The 19,117-nt window shown below is 46.1% G+C and overlaps 1 protein-coding gene across 7 annotated transcripts in view; it reads left to right on the top strand.

The window, feature by feature from the left end:
- The window catches only part of Myo61F (Myosin 61F), a 123,083-nt gene that overhangs the window by 77,424 nt on the left and 26,542 nt on the right, over positions 1-19,117 (top strand). For all 7 annotated transcript variants that reach the window (XM_045727664.2, XM_069321688.1, XM_045727673.2 and 4 more), the window contains 2 exons: positions 4,201-4,316; positions 7,072-7,142. In XM_045727664.2, the coding sequence (XP_045583620.1) occupies positions 4,201-4,316; positions 7,072-7,142 (187 nt within the window). The remainder of the gene's footprint in view (positions 1-4,200; positions 4,317-7,071; positions 7,143-19,117) is intronic.

Below are 19,117 nucleotides of genomic sequence, written 5' to 3'. Positions count from 1 at the left end.
GTGGTTTGTGGAGTGTTGACGGGGTGGGGAGAGACGCTGGATAGTGCTCTCTTGGAGGGGGGGGGGTGGGCGTTGCATGCAGGATTATCTTGAGGTTATCTTGAGATCATTTCGGGGCTTAGCGTCCCCGCGGCCCGGTCCTCGACCAGGCCTTCTTTTTGTTACACCCCCCAGGAAGCAGCCCGTAGCAGCTGTAACTCCCAGGTATCTACTTACTGCTAGGTAACGGGGGTATCAGGGTGAAAGAAAAATTTTGCCCCTTTGTCTCCGCCTCCACCGGGGATCGAACCCGGAACCTCAGGACTACGAATCCGAAGCGCTGTCCACCCAGCTGTCAGGCGCCAAAAGGTATACACGGTCACGATATGTTGTTGTTGTTATAGATTCAGCTTCTCGGAATAAGTTCCAAGTAGCACGGACTATGGTGAGCCCGTAACTTACCTGGCACAGGAGCGGGGCGTCTCTCGTGGTCACGACAGAATGAAGCTATTTTTAATAACTGGTTACTGGAATGTGACCTGGGGATGGATGGAAGCACACTGTGATACAACTGACCTAAGAGGCCCGGGCCGGGCCGGGCCGGGAGTAGCACGACTCTCAGAACTTGATCTCTTACCAAGGTATGGCCAAGGTAAGGTAAAGGGGGGGGGGGGAGATAGTTGAGGCTAACACGTTGCTTAGTTTGGATCAGCAGGCGAGATGAAGTCTACAAGTCAGATGCTATTGGATTTGATAACTAACAACCGAGAAGCTGGAGCTCAGGAGCTGTTGCTTGACCCTTCATGCACAACTACTCAGCGAGCGCATACAAAAACATATTCCAAACAAAAACCACTTGACTGGAAGCACAAGCAAGGCTATCAGCACATAGGTGTGGTAGCCATTGGTGTGGGGGATTCCCGTGGCGTCTCTTCCCCCTCCCACCTTCCTCCTCGACCTATCCTCTCCCCCTCCTCCCCTCTCCCTCCCCCCCTCCTCGGCAGCTGGGGTGACGCAAACAATAAAAGCGTCATCCGCGAGCAGGTAATTAAAACCCAGGTGCGGAGCGAGGCGTGGGTGACATCCAGTGAAGAGAGGTGATTGTGGGCGGTGTGTTTGACACCACGCTTTGTTGACACCACGCTTTGTTGACACCACGCTTTGTTGACACCACGCTTTGTGGCTTATGGTGACGTTTGTGGGGAGAGGCAGGCAGGCAAGCAACTAGCCTATAACACACAGACAGGCTGGAGTGGCTGACTATCATAGGGGACCACTGTGTATGACTCTAGGTGGTACTCAATTTAACCAGGTCGCCTGATGAACCACGGGGGATAGATTAGATATTAGCAGGATTATAGTCATGGAGTTGTAGTAAAGATTTCAACCTCAAGTTGAAATTTTCCAATTTGTGTTGACAATTGGATTCACCTACCTGAATACTAGAGTCTTGTTGCCCCCTAGTATCCTAGGGGGCAGTGGAATACTAGGACACTAGTTGTTAGTGTCCTAGTTTATATAGAAATTGAAGTACACTACTTTCACACTTATTCAAGAGTAGACAAAGTGGACGGATTCTGAAGGACACAAATGTGTACAAATCCTCAGAGAAAGGATGGTACTTTGGGAAGTGAAACTGTATAATTACGCAAGTTTCCTGAAGCACTGAAGTCATGGTGTATTTGGGCGTGTTGCTACATGGCCTTAGTGTGTTATTTTTGGGTCATTTCCTGAGTTGGCCACTGAGGCAATGTCCAGTCTCCGAGCAGTAAACTGGGTCGTCTGGCCCACCACCACCACCCTTGTGTTTACGGAACATTGAAGCATGAAGCGTAGTGATTGGTCCTCACCTGTAATGACGTTGGCTAATGTTGATTGGTTTACCTCGAGGTGGTTCAGAGGATCAGTGTCCTCACGGCCCGGTCTCTGATCAGGCTTTCTGGTTGGTTGTCTGGTCAACCAGACTATGTCGCATCTTGAGTATTGCTCAGTACTCGCTTTCCCTTTCGGAGCAGGAGAAATCTCTGAATTAGGTGAATACAGAACGTATACGGCATACATAGACACGATAAAGCACCTAAATGATTGGGACGGTCTCAAAGCTCTCAAAATGTACTCTCTGGAAAGGAGACGAGAAATGTATCAAATAATATATTCATGGTAGATACTGGAGGGCCAGGTCCCAAATTTGCACAATAGAATAACAAACTGGAGCGAAAGATACAGAAGGAATATAGAATAGAACCAGTGAGGAGTAGAGGTGCCATAGGCACAGAGAATACTGAACATCAGGGGTCCACAGCTGTTCAACACCCTCCCAGCAAGCATTAGAAACATTGGCGGAATAAAGGTGGAAGTCTTCAAGAGGCACTTGGACAGGTTCTTGCAAGAAGTTCTAAACCAACCAGGCTGTAGTGGCTATGTGGGCCTGCGGGCCGCTCCGACCGGCTCCCTTGGAGCCGGTCGGCCGAGCGGACAGCACGCAGGACTTGTGATCCTGTGGTCCTGGGTTCGATCCTAGGCGCCGGCGAGAAACAATGGGCAGAGTTTCTTTCACCCTATGCCCCTGTTACCTAGCAGTAAAATAGGTACCTGGGTGTTAGTCAGTTGTCACGGGCTGCTTCCTGGGGGTGGAGGCCTGGTCGAGGACCGGGCCGCGGGACACTAAAAAGCCCCGAAATCATCTCATCTCATCATCTCAAGATAACCAAGACTGTTGGACCAAGTTATCCCAAGTCGAACCTGGGCCCCCCAGGCCGGGGTCAAGGGGTAGAAGAACTCGCGAAACTCTCCAGGTATGCTCCAGGTAACCAGTCTGTTAGACGCCACTGCTCGTAGTCTGACGTATGAATCACGGCCAGTTGATCACATATCCTTTGGCAGCCCGGCCTTATCAACAAAGACCAAATACGCGTTAATCCAGCCGCCAAACGTCTTGTTTATGAAGGAAAACTGTTTATTAGACTGTTGGCGGATGCACGTCTCCAGCAGTGCTTCGCTGACGTCCTCCGCTCGAATTGCAAGTCTGTAACTGATTGAAGAAGATTAAGCCAGCCGAAAGGTGGCACGGGCATGAATAGCCCGTAAGTAGTGGCCCTTTGGAGCCATTACCAGTATCAAGAGCTGATACTGGAGATCTTTGGCGATGCGACTGCACCCTACGGAGAGGTCGTGACTTCTGTCTTTGTAAATGCTTCACCCATGTAATACAAACAAACAATCGCCAACATAACCTAACACCTAACCTGGATTGTACCTGGATGGGGCTCTGGGAGTTCTTCTCCACAAGCTCCTGGCCTTGACTAGTGAGCTTGGTCCAACAGGCTGTTGCTTGGAACGGCCCACATATCCACTACACCCTAACCTACAACTAACATGAATTGAATTTTATTGTGTAATAATTTATATACGAGAACAAACTAATTTTGATTACACAGTATATTAACATTGACGAATGCGTGTCTGGGGAGTGACGCTCCTCTAACAAGCCTGGCCTGAGGACGGGTTGCCTCTGGGGGTGTGTTGTGCGGGGCCGGCTAGTTAGGCCCCTTACATTATATGGTGGAGAATTGAGAAGTCTTGCGCCTTTAATATTGATATAATTCTCTTGGGATATCTATTGCACTTCTGCAATCTACTAAATATAATGGCTAAATTGCTAGGACCGCTTAGAATATTATAGCGGGTGCACAGCAGATATTATTTACATCTGGAAATCTTAAAGGAAATCGTTCCAAAATCTGCACAGAGATAATTTCGTTAGTTACGCAAGCACTTACGAACCTGTGTATCTTTTCTCAATCTTTGGCGGCTTTGTTTACAATTATTAAACGGTTAATTGAGCTCCGAAGCACCAGAGGCTGTTTATAACAACAGTAGTAGTTGATTGGGAAGTTTTCATGCTTGTTTAATAAATGTAACCAAAGCCGTCAAAGATTGAGGAAAGATGTACACGTTCGTAAGTACTTGCGTAACTGCTTATGAAAACGGGTCCAGATCAACCGGGCTGTGATTCTTGTCGGACCGCACGTAGCAGTGCGTTTAAGGTAAGAAACCGTGCCTGGAACACATTGATCCTTGTTGTACCAACTCTAGGTAACAGACTGGCGCAGTCGTTTGGCTACCGCTTTTTTTTTTTAACTTGGGAATAATTTGTTATAAATTTGCCATATTGCCCCGTGTTTGGTTTATTAAACATTGTATTTGTCCTTTTTTGTACAGACTTACATCGGGCAGGTGGTGATCTCCGTGAACCCCTACAAGGACCTTGGTCTGTACACAGAGGAATGCCTCGAGAGGTACAGGAACGTCAATTTCTACGAGGTGCCGCCCCATGTGTGAGTACTCCCAACATGTCTTTAAACTGAAATAACTTTATTGAGGTATAAATACATACAAAGGGATGAGGTTACTCAAGCTATTATCACCCCGTTCAGTACAACGTGTTCAGGTGTGTGTGTTGGATTAATGTTTGGTGCGCGGGGCCGTGTCGTGGTGATGCCTCCTGTCACTCAGTAAGCAGATTGATTGATAAAGATTAAGCCACACAAAAGGGAGCACGGGCATGAATAGCCCGTAACTCGGTAAGCAGTCGCCACCCCCTGTGTACTGCAGCATCGTGTATGCTCCCCTCCTAGACAACTCTCCCCCCCCCCCCCCCACACACACATACTAGAGTAAATGAAGTTGCAGTGGGAGGTGTATATTGTAAATAGGCAAAACAAAAGCTTAATGTTCTTTTTGAAGTGCCCCCATAAAATAATATTTGGCAGTGGTGCGGAGTGCCGCGGAAGTTAGCAGAGATTGTGAGGGCACTTGACTGTGGAGGTGGAGTTACCAGGCCCTCACTGTGAGGGGCGGCAGGTTGTGACCCGCAGAGCTCTGAGCCTCAGTGTTGTCCTCCTTCAGTCCACTAAACTCAAACCTGAGCCGGTTTAAAATTGAGGTCATAGTGACATGATATGCTTTGTACATAACACACATAGAATGCAACTTTTGTTTTAATTGCGGTTAGGTAAGGATGGGTTGGCTCGGGTTAGAATGACTTGACAGTAGGTAGTTTTCCCAGGAGGGCACCAAGCTGGGAGGACGATGTAGTGCCGTCTGTGTCACTTGACATTCCAAAGACGCTATGTATCGCCCAAGAGGCCATTCCAAGAGCAGGATTACTACTTGCGAGTTTAGCATGCCGCTCTCTGGTCTTGTTTCTCAATCTTTGACTAGTTTACTTGCCCCGGAGCTCCTTGGGTTCTGTCAGATCTAATTACAAATTCATACACGGAATCTGCTTACGTCCCATCAGTTCAAAGTTCGTCAAAATTAAAATATATACCTTTTTATATAAATGAACTGTCACCTTGAAATAATGAGAAGCTGAGGAAGACGTACACGAGGCCTTGGAGAACGAGGAGAGAAGCGGACCATTGTTCAATATAATTTGTAGTGGAACAATGGCGAGCTGAATGTCATGGAAAAGGTACAGGGACTTGAGGAGAGACAAGAACGGGGTGCAGCAATCTTATCAATTATCACCAGGCAAGTGTGTCCCCATGCCACCTTGGAGAGCAGGGCCATCGGAACTAACTGCAGGCAAACACAAGGAGATTATACAAGAAAAAAACACGGTAGAAGATTTACAAATTAAATACGACCGGGAAAACTGAAAGAATGGTCAAACAGATGGTTACAAGTTAAACTCAACAGAGTGCAAAATAATGAAACGGTACTGGGAGCAGTAGGCAGGATATAAGGTACCAAATGACAGGAAATCTTTGAAGAATCAGAGGAAGAGCTGGGGGGGGGTTGTATAGCACTAAACTTGTTAACTGGACGGTGTGAAGCTTGTAAGAACAAGTCATGTATTTACTGATGCGTCATATTAGTGTGTTACACATTGTCACCATTGACGTCATGTGATATTGCTGCTCTTCCAAAATATGCCTCATAATGTTAAGTCGACTTTTGCCTTATGAACAGTAAAACAGATTTTCAACATTTAATTTGCTCTAAAATTTCAAAATAATTGCATTTGACTTCTAGCCTAAGTCCTCGCTCATTGGCGGGATTCCATTTTGTCAACCTTTGAAATATATAAAACCTACATTTGTTATCCCTGAATATCCACCATCTCTCCCGCCAATATTGTGCACACCGAGCATAGCGCCAGGTGGGAGTAGTGAGCCTTCAGGCCAGGCATCACCAGGCGTTCTTTAGATGGAACAAATCCACAAGGGCCGTGACGAGGATTCGAAATTACGTCCGAGACCATCCCAGACGCTGTCTTTATCAACTGATCTACGACATGGTCAAAACAGTTAAACCGAAGTTCTACTGAACTTACTGGATCCTGCAGCCTCTCTGAGACACAAACCAGGGTCTTACACAACTCCCCCATGCACTCGAGCTATGTCAATAGGCCGTTCTTTAGATTAGTTGCTATCCCGTGTCGTATCCCTAGATCGTTGTTGTTGAGCAAAACGTCGTCCTGTCTGGCAACTATATCAGTAGCTACACAATATAATCAAGAAAATCAGTAGGAGCCGTGATGAAGGTTCGATCCTATGCGGTGGGGTTTACCCACACCCTAGTGTACTGTGTATAATCATAGGTAACAGGTAAGATCTTGCATGTTCCAACTCTACTACTGCCGCTGCTGGTGTTGGCCGCTCCAGCCCTAGTGTGAACCCTTCAGCTGTACTGTACTAGGATGCTCCTGACACATCACCTTTGTAAAATAGACAGGAAAATGCGTGTAAATAACATTGTTCAGCAAGTGAGAAGCTATATTGTAAGCTCTAGTGATGTGCCATTTCGTTCTAGCCATTTTTTGAAGGTTAGCAACGCCTGGTACAAGCATGTGCGGTATACAGGTAATATCTTCATCGTTATACTAAATAAGAAAGTTCAGAACCAGTTAGTTATTTATTATTAACATCTTTATTGACAAAATTAATTACAATTTTGCATAGTTAGTGAAATAATTAACCCCAGAGCACAAGAGGACAGATATTGATGTTGTGTTGGTAAGTGTGCGTGCATGCGTGCGTGGCAGGCAAGATCAGGCCTGGCACTAATTCCCATTTTGCTCTACAGGTTCGCCATCACAGAGAACGCCTACAGGTCTATGGTGGCAGAGATCACGGACCACTGCATCCTCATCTCAGGTCAGTACCTGTGTGTTGTGCACGCTGCTCTCAGGTTAGTTCATGCCTCTCCCATCTTTGTCTAGGTGCAGGTGGTAGCTCTGTAACCGACAACATAACGAGATTTCATCAGTAAATGCAGAATTACGGTATTAATAGAGCTTTTGCACAATACTATGTTGTATAAAGGCTTTACATGGAGTAAATCATTTGCTACGATTTTGATTAAAATTGACTTTACAGCTTCAATTTGTTTTTATTTCACTCGTGTAGTTCGGTTTCTTTATACAGTTCGTTTAAATACATATTTGGTGTGTGTGTGGGGATGGTGAATCCTCATTAAATATATTATTGTCTGTCTTACTGGAAAGTATGTTTTATGAGTTGAAGGCTTGCCGTGTCCTCTGTGAATGCTGGTCTCGTGCACTTGAGCCGCCTGTTAATATATCACTGTAATGTGTGTCGCCCATGAGAATGAGGAAGTGTATTAGCATAAGGTCACAGCATCTTTATCTCTGGCCCGAGGCCCTCTTACGTCATGTATCTTACGACCCGGATCCCCATCTTACGCACACCACAGTGACACCCGCTCAACCCACTGGTTCCTCGTCCACATGAATGGATGAAGTTTAGTTCATTTATTATGCACTCCATACCCATCTTGTGGAAAGGGTTACAGAGGCACATAATGGGCTCTCTCAAGTGCCAATGCTGGCTCAGATGGCACTCTTGTGACGCTGGGAGTCTGCTGGCCCGGGTATTTGGCACTTTGGTGGTCCCTCCTGTGGTGGATATGTGAACCTTCGTGCCGCTCGAAGCAACAGCCCGTTGGACCAAGCTCTCGACAAGTCAAGCCTGGCCCCGGGCCGGGCTCGGGGAGTATAACTGCTCCCAGAATACCATCAAGCAGTATTGAAGTATGGTCCCCCAACACTCGCTCTAAAGCTGCTCACAGTTTGCTTGGCTTCACTAATCAAAGAATTGAATGTTTCAACTATTTTCCTTTTTGTGTGTGTGTGGGGAGGGGGGGGGATTCCACATCCATCCTGTGGAATAGTCTACCACCATATATATTCCTCGACATCTTTGTGCGATAATGTACATAAACCTGTTTGTGTAGCTCTGTTAAAGTTTAACTGATGCCTATTGCGCTATCTGTTAAATGAAAATTAGTTAAATTAGATATTAGTTAAATGAGCAGTTTCGGAGAGTGGAGATAAGCTGTATCAGATTACAGACGACTCGAGTTGTCTGCCAGGTACCAGGTGGAACGTGCCCTTATCTTAGGCTACGGGTGGAACGAGCCCATATCTTAGGCTGCCAGGGTGGAACGTGCCCATATCTTAGGCTGCCAGGGTGGAACGTGCCCATATCTTAGGCTACGGGTAGAACGTGCCCATATCTTAGGCTCCCAGGGTGGAACGAGCCCATATCTTAGGCTCCCAGGGTGGAACGTGCCCATATCTTAGGCTGCGGGTAGAACGTGCCCATATCTTAGGCTGCCAGGGTGGAACGAGCCCATATCTTAGGCTCCCAGGGTGGAACGTGCCCATATCTTAGGCTTCGGGTGGAACGTGCCCATATCTTAGGCTGCGGGTGGAACGTGCCCATATCTTAGGCTGCGGGTGGAACGTGCCCATATCTTAGGCTGCCAGGGTGGAACGAGCCCATATCTTAGGCTCCCAGGGTGGAACGTGCCCATATCTTAGGCTGCCAGGGTGGAACGAGCCCATATCTTAGGCTCCCAGGGTGGAACGTGCCCATATCTTAGGCTACGGGTGGAACGTGCCCATATCTTAGGCTGCCAGGGTGGAACGAGCCCATATCTTAGGCTCCCAGGGTGGAACGTGCCCATATCTTAGGCTCCCAGGGTGGAACGTGCCCATATCTTAGGCTACGGGTGGAACGTGCCCATATCTTAGGCTCCCAGGGTGGAACGTGCCCATATCTTAGGCTCCCAGGGTGGAACGTGCCCATATCTTAGGCTCCCAGGGTGGAACGAGCCCTTAAACTTGTCACAAGGTGCTGATTGATTGATTAATGAAGTTTCAGCCACCCAAGAAGTGGCACGGGCATGAATAGCCCGTAATACAAGATGCTAAATTTTACTTGTTAAGTTGGGAAGGTTTGGGTTGGAGAATCTCTGTAAGCTACGTACAAATTGTATTTGTTGCTAAATAGCTTACGTTGTATTTGATAAAAAAAAACATGGAGATTAAGTATGCTTGTCAGATGTTTTTACTGCTACCAAGTGTTGAGTAAATACATTGTTCCCTAATAGGTTATATTGAAGTGGTGGTGGTAAAAGATAGATGTTTAGATAGATGACGTACGTATGTTGTGTACTCGCCTAGTTGTGCTTGCGGGGGTTGACCTTCGGCTCTTTGATCTCGCTTCTCAACTGATGTAGAGTTTCCCGCGCCTTTTAAGCTCTTGTATCTACATATGGGTCTATGTATGGAGTCCGTCTCCACCCATCATCACACGTACGTGTATGTCCTCCCCCTCCCCCCGTCAATATGCCCCTCCCCGGTGTATGGGCTTCCCGCCCTTCCCGGTGTATGGGCTTCCCGCCCTTCCCGGTGTATGGGCTTCCCCGCCCTTCCCGGTGTATGGGCTTCCCGCCCCTCCCCGGTGTATGGGCTTCCCGCCCCTCCCCGGTGTATGGGCTTCCCGCCCCTCCCCGGTGTATGGGCTTCCCGCCCCTCCCCGGTGTATGGGCTTCCCGCCCCTCCCCGGTGTATGGGCTTCCCGCCCCTCCCCGGTGTATGGGCTTCCCGCCCCTCCCCGGTGTATGGGCTTCCCGCCCCTCCCCGGTGTATGGGCTTCCCGCCCCTCCCCGGTGTATGGGCTTCCCGCCCCTCCCCGGTGTATGGGCTTCCCGCCCCTCCCCGGTGTATGGGCTTCCCGCCCCTCCCCGGTGTATGGGCTTCCCGCCCCTCCCCGGTGTATGGGCTTCCCGCCCCTCCCCGGTGTATGGGCTTCCCGCCCCTCCCCGGTGTATGGGCTTCCCGCCCCTCCCCGGTGTATGGGCTTCCCGCCCCTCCCCGGTGTATGGGCTTCCCGCCCCTCCCCGGTGTATGGGCTTCCCGCCCCTCCCCGGTGTATGGGCTTCCCGCCCCTCCCCGGTGTATGGGCTTCCCGCCCCTCCCCGGTGTATGGGCTTCCCGCCCCTCCCCGGTGTATGGGCTTCCCGCCCCTCCCCGGTGTATGGGCTTCCCGCCCCTCCCCGGTGTATGGGCTTCCCGCCCCTCCCTAGTGAATATCCGGGAAGTGGCGGAGGGTTGAGAGGTGTAAGGAGCCTGTGGCGGGCGCCAGGCGTGGCGGGGTTATGGCGGGTAGAAGAGGCGCGCTCACTGTCACATGAGAGGTGGGGAGGCTATGGCTCATGGCGGGTGAATGGAGGAGTGGAATGTGGAGAGGTAAGTTGGGATGAGTCAAGCGAGTCAAGCGAGTGGGTGGAGAAGGTGAGGAGGGAGGGAGAGAGAGAGAGAACAATTATCAGAGTATCTAGATCGTGCAGAATACTATAAATAGTGGTTTACTGATTGTCCATCACTACATATTGATGCTTTCCACCAAATAGTTACTAAAAGTAGTACCCTTTCAGGAGGATGGGATGGAAAGTTACTAAATAAATATTTATTAAAAGATGTCCGCCATAAGCAAAGTGCATCAGACTGAAATAAATAATTCCTTAAAGCTGAAAACCTTGAGAAAACCTTGATTGAGAGATTGAGATTGATTAAGACTTACAAGTTGGTTTGGAAGAGATGTTAGGGGAATGTGGACCAAAATAGATACGGAGGGGGGGGGGGACAAGGGATAGGCTTGTTGCCCACACCGACCTCCAAGGGTAAGACTGGAGAATTAATAAGTGTTGCAACATCCTCCTTAAGTCCATTACGAGATAAGGAGACAACCAAGGCATAATAGAAGGATGAGGATGACCTCATTAGTAACAAGGAAGACCAATCATATGTGGGGGGAGGGGGGGGGGAGGATGTGTTCTGGGAACCCCTTGCTTAACCACTCAACAACGTCATACTGTGGTGGTGGTACAGTGAAAATGTACGGTGTGTGTTCCTACGCTGAAACCTAAGAATTGTGGTAATTACAGTTCTTATACAGTACTGTATCCAACACGTGCAGAATCTGGAAAAAGATTATCCCCAATAGCCTCATATACAATATTTTTATACTGGGAAAAAGTTACCGGGTTTGTTAAAGGACAAGAACACGGCTAACCGCATTCTCAGCCATCTAACTAATAGCATAATAAAGTAGAATGTTGATATTAAAGGTCCTTTGATAAGGCAAAAGGGATTGCGGTTTTATGAGGCTGCGCGCATGAGGTTAAGGGTTACCTTCTTAAGTGGCTTAAGATTTAATTCTCAGGACCACCACCACACTCACTTAGCCAAGTATCCAAAATTTGCTTACTGTGGGTAATGCTTGCACATGTGTGATAGAAAATATTAATGATATATGTTTTTGTGTAAAGGATTGTGTGTGTTACAATAACAATTGTGTAACTAGCTTCAAAAGATTCACTTGCTTAGCTAAATGAACTGGGGTTCAGTTCCTGAACAGATTATATACCTCTGTAACCCTTCCCCCCCACCGCCCACAGGATGGGTATGGGGTGCATAATAAGGAAAGAAAATAAAATTGAAAATTCCCTCACTCAACGGAAGAAGTGTGTTAAGTATAAAGTTTTGTGTGTACTCGCCTAGTTGTACTTGCGGAGATTGAGCTTCGACTCTTTGGTCCCGCCTCTCGACTATCCATCTGCTGGACAGTACAGGTTTTTGAGGTTATTGAGCTCTTATCATATCTACATTTGAAAATGTGTATGAAGTCTGCCTCCAATCCATACACATCACATCACGTCCTAGTGATGTAACCAACCATCCACCCACCGTAACCTAATGAAGATAGATGGAGAGCAGGAGCCCAGATACAAGGAATCATTTGGGAGATGAAATTCTTCTAGAATCGGAGAGAAAGACCTGGGGGTTGATATCACGCCAGATCTGTCTCCCGAAGCCCCACATCAAAAGGATAACGTCAGCGGCATATGCCAGGCTGGCCAACATAAAAACGGCCTTTAGAAACCTGTGTAAGGAATCATTCAGAACCTAGTGTGTCATACCAATCCTAGAGTATGCAGCTCCAGCATGGAGTCCATATCTCGTCAAGCATAAAACTAAATTGGAGAGGGTTCAGAGGTTTACCACCAGACAAGTGCCCGAACTGAGGGGGCATGAACTAAGGTGCACAGAAGGTGCATTCTTACAGAGAATGTAAGTGCACCTTTACCCCAAGTGCCCAGGGTCTTGAAGCCTATTGGCACGAACCAGTAACAATGTACTAAGACCCAGTACTTATTAGTTTTCTGGGTCTCCCTCAAGGTGGCAGCCTCAGCAGGCCTATCAACTAATGTAGATGCACACAACCTGTTTACCATCCCTCCAAGGCTACAGAGTAACTCCATCTGGGCGTTTGAGACTTGTCAGGTGTGCACATCTGAGGATCCCTTGTGCTGGACGCTGAGCTACAGCCAAACTTCTCTTGATGTCATTGACTACTTCACGTCTAGCAATCTTCCTCTCTGACTTGGGACAGATTCATGGCTGCCGTATTTTTCTGCCGACACATTGTCGCGGGTACACAGGTGTTCGGTGGAGACGGGCGACAAGGTGCAGGGCATCATCAATAATTAAGAGACCTATGGTCCATGTGCGTGCCTAAGGCAGAATTACGGATTGCCAACAGGAAGTCCCCAGCATGGGGTGATAGTGAGGGGAAGGGGGGGGGGGGGGAATCTTCTAGGATGCGTGCTTTGTCCTTCCCCAGAAGCTGACTCTAGCAATGCTGTGGCAATGTTCTCCCTCTATGGGGGAGGGGGGGGTCGTCTCATTTGGTCTGTTTGCAGTCATTTGGAAACGTTGATTGCGGTTGAGAGTTTGCAAGTGTTTCCACTGGCTGGCTCCTTCACTGACTATGGGAACATCAGTCTTCAATGACGGAGTCTCTTAGGTGCTCTGGTGGGATCTTTCACTAATTCACTCTCGCCACTGGTCGAGGATTAGAATGCAGGCAATGCTGTCTTTGTTTATAGTTTTTATTGTATTTGCTCAACACTTTGTCTAAACAATTTTAACCAATTGTATAATTGTGAATAAACATAACTATGAAGGTAATCACTCAACACCTTAATGAACGACATTGCTACTGTAGACTCCACCCGGATGATGTAAAAGTAGAATTTGCAGATGTTGTGATAAGTCCTACACAGTGGGAAAGATAACTCGTTCAACTTCTTGAATATAAATGGGTTTAATTTGGTTGTACTCGCTAGTTGGATGGCGTAACCATTGGATAGTGACAGGAGGCTTGTTTGGCTTTGAACTATCCACGCAATCATCCGTCCAGTTACTGACCAGCACCAACGGTGTTTAACACTTAACAGCAATGTGCTCATCCACTACGTCACACCAGTCACATTTCATAACTTTGCACACAAAAGGCAAAAGCATTCTCCCTCCGCGAGAGAAGCGAAAACCTTCAAATCAATTGTCATTCAATGGGTGGACCTTTGTTTTTTGTCCCGCTCCTGCAAGGAATAGAAAGAGAAACGTGATCAACTTGCAGGCACATGCAGGTCTCCCCAGGACCTACCTTGTCTACCGGGGGTCAAGGTCCCCGCGGCCCGGTCTCTGACCAGGCTTCATGCAATATCCGGCAGGACACTTGAGAAGTGCATGGTGATGTAGACAAGAGGCATCCACTGTCGTACTTAACATTATGTACGCGACAAACATACGGTCCATTAGCTATAGTAATCTAGTTGTGTACACAGAAGCCTCTACTAATATGAAAACAAACCTGCACTGTGTGCAAAATTAGTGAATATCACCCTGTTAGTTCTAAATAAGAACCTTCTATTTAAAACACTGAAGATTATCAGGGAACCGACTGCTGAGTATTTCATGACTGCCAAAGATATCCCTCGTATACATACGTTTACAAAATATTTAAGTTATGTACTAATCACTGGAGGAAATAGAACGGTACAAAGTGGCAAGATCGAGCAATATGCAACTTAGATTATTTCTGTTAAATGCTTAAACAAGTCTGCGACTCGACACTGGGGATCTAGACTCCCTATGAACAAGTGCCACAAGCCTACAACATTGAAGTAAATTAAATGCCAAACGAAGAAGTTTAACATATTCCCACAAAACAAAATTATTATTCCTTGAAAAAAAGTTAATAATGAAGCGGAAATTTAATATCAAATATTCTCTGATGGTTTTGTTAATGTTCCTAATAATAGGAGGGTTGGAGGTTCATACACTAATTAGGAACGATGCTTTCAAAATAAATTAAAAAAAAAAAAACACATTGGGAATCATGCCTCTTCGATCTTTCGCTACGATCATTGTCTGCGGCACTAAGAGAAGCACAACGGAAGCAACTCATTGCTTCCGTTGCTTCAGAGAGAGAGAGAGACTTAAGTGACTATTTTTGGACTTAAGCTGCTCTTCAAAGTCTTGGGTAGGGAAGTGGGGGGGGCGCAGGCTGGAAAGAGAGAGAAGAACAAAGTCAGAACCCAAGAGTTATGAAACCATTACCCAGACATATTAGCAAAGATTATATTAGTGAATACAACATCTCGAGACTATTCAACAAATCAGAGATCAAGAAGCACCATTTGCAAGAAAGTAATCAGAAAAAATGGAAGAAAAATAGATGGATATATACGCTGGTTAAATGCAGCTATAGCTGTTGTTGTTGTTTAAGATTCGCTACTTGGAACAAAAAGTTCCAAGTAGCACGGGCTATGGTGAGCCCGTAGCAAGTATAACCGATAACATCACAACCATCATGTTCTAGGTGGTGGTAGGGAGAAATTATAGTAGGAAGAATGTCCTAAAAGTACCCATGGAGATTTTATATAAAATCACAGCTGATCAGATATTAAATACTGTACCTTGTGTACAGTACCAGAGGTACTGTATTAATATTAGTCTAGTATTACTGAGGGACTATTACATATTTAAAGTATAGTATGTGAAGTGCCGTAAACCTCGCATTTAGTACGAATTAATTATTTATAACGTAGGTGTTGTCATACAATGACTTCCATATTTTGCACTCCTCAAGGTAAGTTCAGGGGGCTGTCAAATGCTCACTAGATGTACCTGGTATTTGCTTAAGTGTAAGTGACATGTTTAGAAACAGTGGGGCTTTCTTCCTCTCTAGATATACGCTGCTATGACGGTATGTTTGTTCACAGGATGTGACGCTGCCTTGTAAATTCCCCCCTCCCCCCCTTCAAGTAAAATTATAAACAAATTATTCTTTCCTACTTTTAGAATAAATACGGAATTTAGACGAGTCTTGGTCATTTATGCCAGGTTCCTCTTGCTTGTGTGCACGTGGGTGTATGTAGGAGTGGAGTTAGCTACTTCTCGTTAGTTAGTGTTGTTTCATTGATAACTATTGAATAAAAGTATCTTGCTGCTGTTTGCCTGAGTTTGTTTAGCGTTCCCCATTGAAAAATTTGTGGTAAGTTTGTCAATTTCTGTATATTTAAAAGGAAGGTATTTATATACTACTCCCCCCCCCCCTACACCACACCACCTTAACCTTAAGAAACACTACGGTGAATGATGGCCTGTCGCTCCCAAGTGCGAGACAGTTTCTTCCCCTTGTGTTGCATCCCCTTCCTGGTTAGCTATTTCGATCCACTTTCCCCTCTTCTTCCTCAGCCACCATCACCACACATGGCTTCTCGGGCCGCCCGCTCTTCCTCACACAAACCAACCCTCAAGTACTTTCAAAGTGCTGAAAAGCGACAAACTTTCCCATTTTATTACGTGATTATAATCAGAACATACACGTTATTTTTTTTAAATAGATTGTTTAAACATTCAACATTGATTCCAAATCAAGCTTGAAAAAGTAATAAAATATATTTCGGGTAATATGATTTTCGGTTGTTGCCGCCGGAGGCAGTTAGTTCATTGTGCACCCCATACTCGTCCTGTGAGCGGTAGCGCAAAAAGAATTACAGGGCACAAAAAATCTGTATCAGACCTCAACGTAGATTATTACACTGACAATTTCATCTATCCTTCACACCATGGATTGTGTACATCTAGTCGTCCTATGGTTTCCCAACGAAAAGAAAACGGTCAATGTAAAGTGTCCTCTCCTAACCTACCAGAGGACCCAAAACAGAATACGGGACAGAACGTCACTTAAGTCAGACGCTTCCATTTTCTAGTACAATTTTTGGCCTTATGTAACGCATAAGAGCGAAAAGCGACGTAATTTTTAAGAGGACGGATTGCACCAGACGCTCTTGTTCCCTGCCATGATGACGCCAACCTGTCCTCCTTGAAAAAAAACGTTACTTTTTGCTCGTATGCATTACATAAGGCCAAAAATTGTCGTACTAGAAAATGGAAGCGGCTGGCGAAAGTGACGTACTGTCCCTTTTTTGTTTTGGGTCCTCTGGTAGGTTAGGATATGGGCACTTTTTAAATTATTTAAATTATTAACATTATTATTTACATTATTAACATGTTGGTTGAAAAATATTAATGCTCATTTAAAAGAAACATATCGATTCAATTTTTTTTCAGGCATCTTTGTGTACTGTAAACTTAGCAGATATATGGAAAAAAGCAAACAGTTCCAATCGTTAGAACTGGTAACAGAGAAGAGACCCTCTTAATTCTAGACCTTTATCGTTGACAACCGTGGTAGTCAAACTGGTAGAAAAAAATAATTAATTTAATTTAAAACCAAATGGGTAAAATACATGAGTACATTAAGGCGTAGACGGTGATGGCCCGGTTTCGTAATAAATGCCCCCCCCCCCTAATATCTTTGTATTTATGACGTTTGTAACTTTGTATAAATTAGGTGAAGTAATTTGTAAATATTGTACCAGCTGATTAGGCTAACACGCCCCAACTCAGCTGGCTTGGCTAGCACTCATTTGCTGTATCCGCTGGATTATGTAACACAAACATTCCCGGAAAAGTTTATAAGACACCTCCAACTTGGTGCACCAGCTGGGTAAGCCATCATTCCTTGTATCAGCTGGCTAGGCAAGCACCCTCCTCACCAGCTGGCTAGGCTTTCATATTCATTTTATACCCCATCAAACTCTTCATAAGATAATGAATTTGTATACAGGTTGAATTAATGGCGGCGTTAATTTTTGTTTGTCGAATATTTGGCTAAATTAATGCATTCAAATGCAACCAATTACTGCATGTTAATAAAGCTGTTGCCGTGATAATGGCTGGCTCCTGTTTAACTGGTTTCCTACTTTTTTTTATTGAACGTGACCACTGGATAAGAAAGTATAACGTCATTCCAGTCAGAAAATTTGGTGAACAAGTTTTTGACAGCATGTTCAGCACTGCCTGTGTTATTGAACTGAAGTGTTGACTGTTGAAGAGTAAGTCACCCCAAGAGGTGGCATGGGAATGAATAGCCCGCAAACCAACTTTGTCTCCAGCAAGTGTTGTTGTTATAGTTTCAGCTACTCGGAACAAGTTCCAAGTAGCACGGGCTATGGTGAGCCCGTAGTGGACTTAACCTGGCACAGGAGTGGTGCCTGCAGCAAGTGTTGCTGGAGAGACGATTATATAAAAACTACGTTGGAGGGGGGGTACAGTTACAGTTCCGCTCCTGAGCCAGTTAAGTCCACCACGGGCTCACCATGGTAGCCCGTGCTACTTGGCACTTTTAGTTCCGAGTAGCTGGATCTAAAACAACAACAAGGGGTGTTAAATCAGACTGTTAGAACCGAGTACTGAGAGAGAGTGGGAGGGGTTGGGGGGTATAGGCAGGCAATGTTACTCTGCCTTCTCCCACTGCGTCTATTTCAATCCCTCCCCCATGAAGTAGTTCTCCCATGCTCCTGGCTTACCGTAGACTGCCTTCTAACTAAGTTCCCGGGTTGTGAGCGCTCCAATTAGTTTAATCAGTTATTATGCACTCTATACCTCCCAAATTTGTTTTTGACAATTGATAAATATTTTTTCTGGTTGTATTTAAGAAGCGCGCGTGTCCGTGATATTTATTTAGGGAGGAGCTGTACACAACTGTAACGTGTTAGGAGTAAGCCAGAGGTAAGGAAGATAATGTTGTGTACAGACGTGGTGACGAGGGCGTGGAGCCAGGTGTTTGGGGGGGGGGGTGCTGCTGGAGGCAGATATGGGACACCCTCCTACTGTGTTTGTTACTGGGCAGCCCTTGTGGCTCCTTGTTGGTGTATACCTTGCTCCTTGTTGTATACCTTGCTCCTTGGTGTATACCTTGCTCCTTGTTGGTGTATACCTTGCTCCTTGTTGGTGTATACCTTGCTCCATGTTGGTGTATACCTTGCTCCATGTTGGTGTATACCTTGCTCCTCTAGTGGCTCCTTGTTGGTGTATACCTTGCTCCTTGTTGGTGTGTACCTTGCTCCTCTAGTGGCTCCTTGTTGGTGTATACCTTGCTCCATGTTGGTGTATACCTTGCTCCATGTTGGTGTATACCTTGCTCCTCTAGTGGCTCCTTGTTGGTGTATACCTTGCTCCTTGTTGGTGTGTACCTTGCTCCTCTAGTGGCTCCTTGTTGGTGTATACCTTGCTCCATGTTGGTGTATACCTTGCTCCTCTAGTGGCTCCTTGTTGGTGTATACCTTGCTCCTCTAGTGGCTCCTTGTTGGTGTATACCTTGCTCCATGTTGTATACCTTGCTCCTTGTTGGTGTATACCTTGCTCCTTGTTGGTGTATACCTTGCTCCATGTTGTATACCTTGCTCCTTGTTGGTGTATACCTTGCTCCATGTTGTATACCTTGCTCCTTGTTGGTGTATACCTTGCTCCTTGTAGGTGTATACCTTGCTCCTTGTAGGTGTATACCTTGCTCCTTGTAGTTGTATACATTGCTCCTCTAGTGGCCCCTTGTTGGTGTATATC

This window comes from Procambarus clarkii, chromosome 10 (genome assembly GCF_040958095.1).
Source record: "Procambarus clarkii isolate CNS0578487 chromosome 10, FALCON_Pclarkii_2.0, whole genome shotgun sequence".
NCBI lineage: Eukaryota > Metazoa > Arthropoda > Malacostraca > Decapoda > Cambaridae > Procambarus > Procambarus clarkii.
This window is presented reverse-complemented; position numbering and strand designations above follow the sequence as displayed.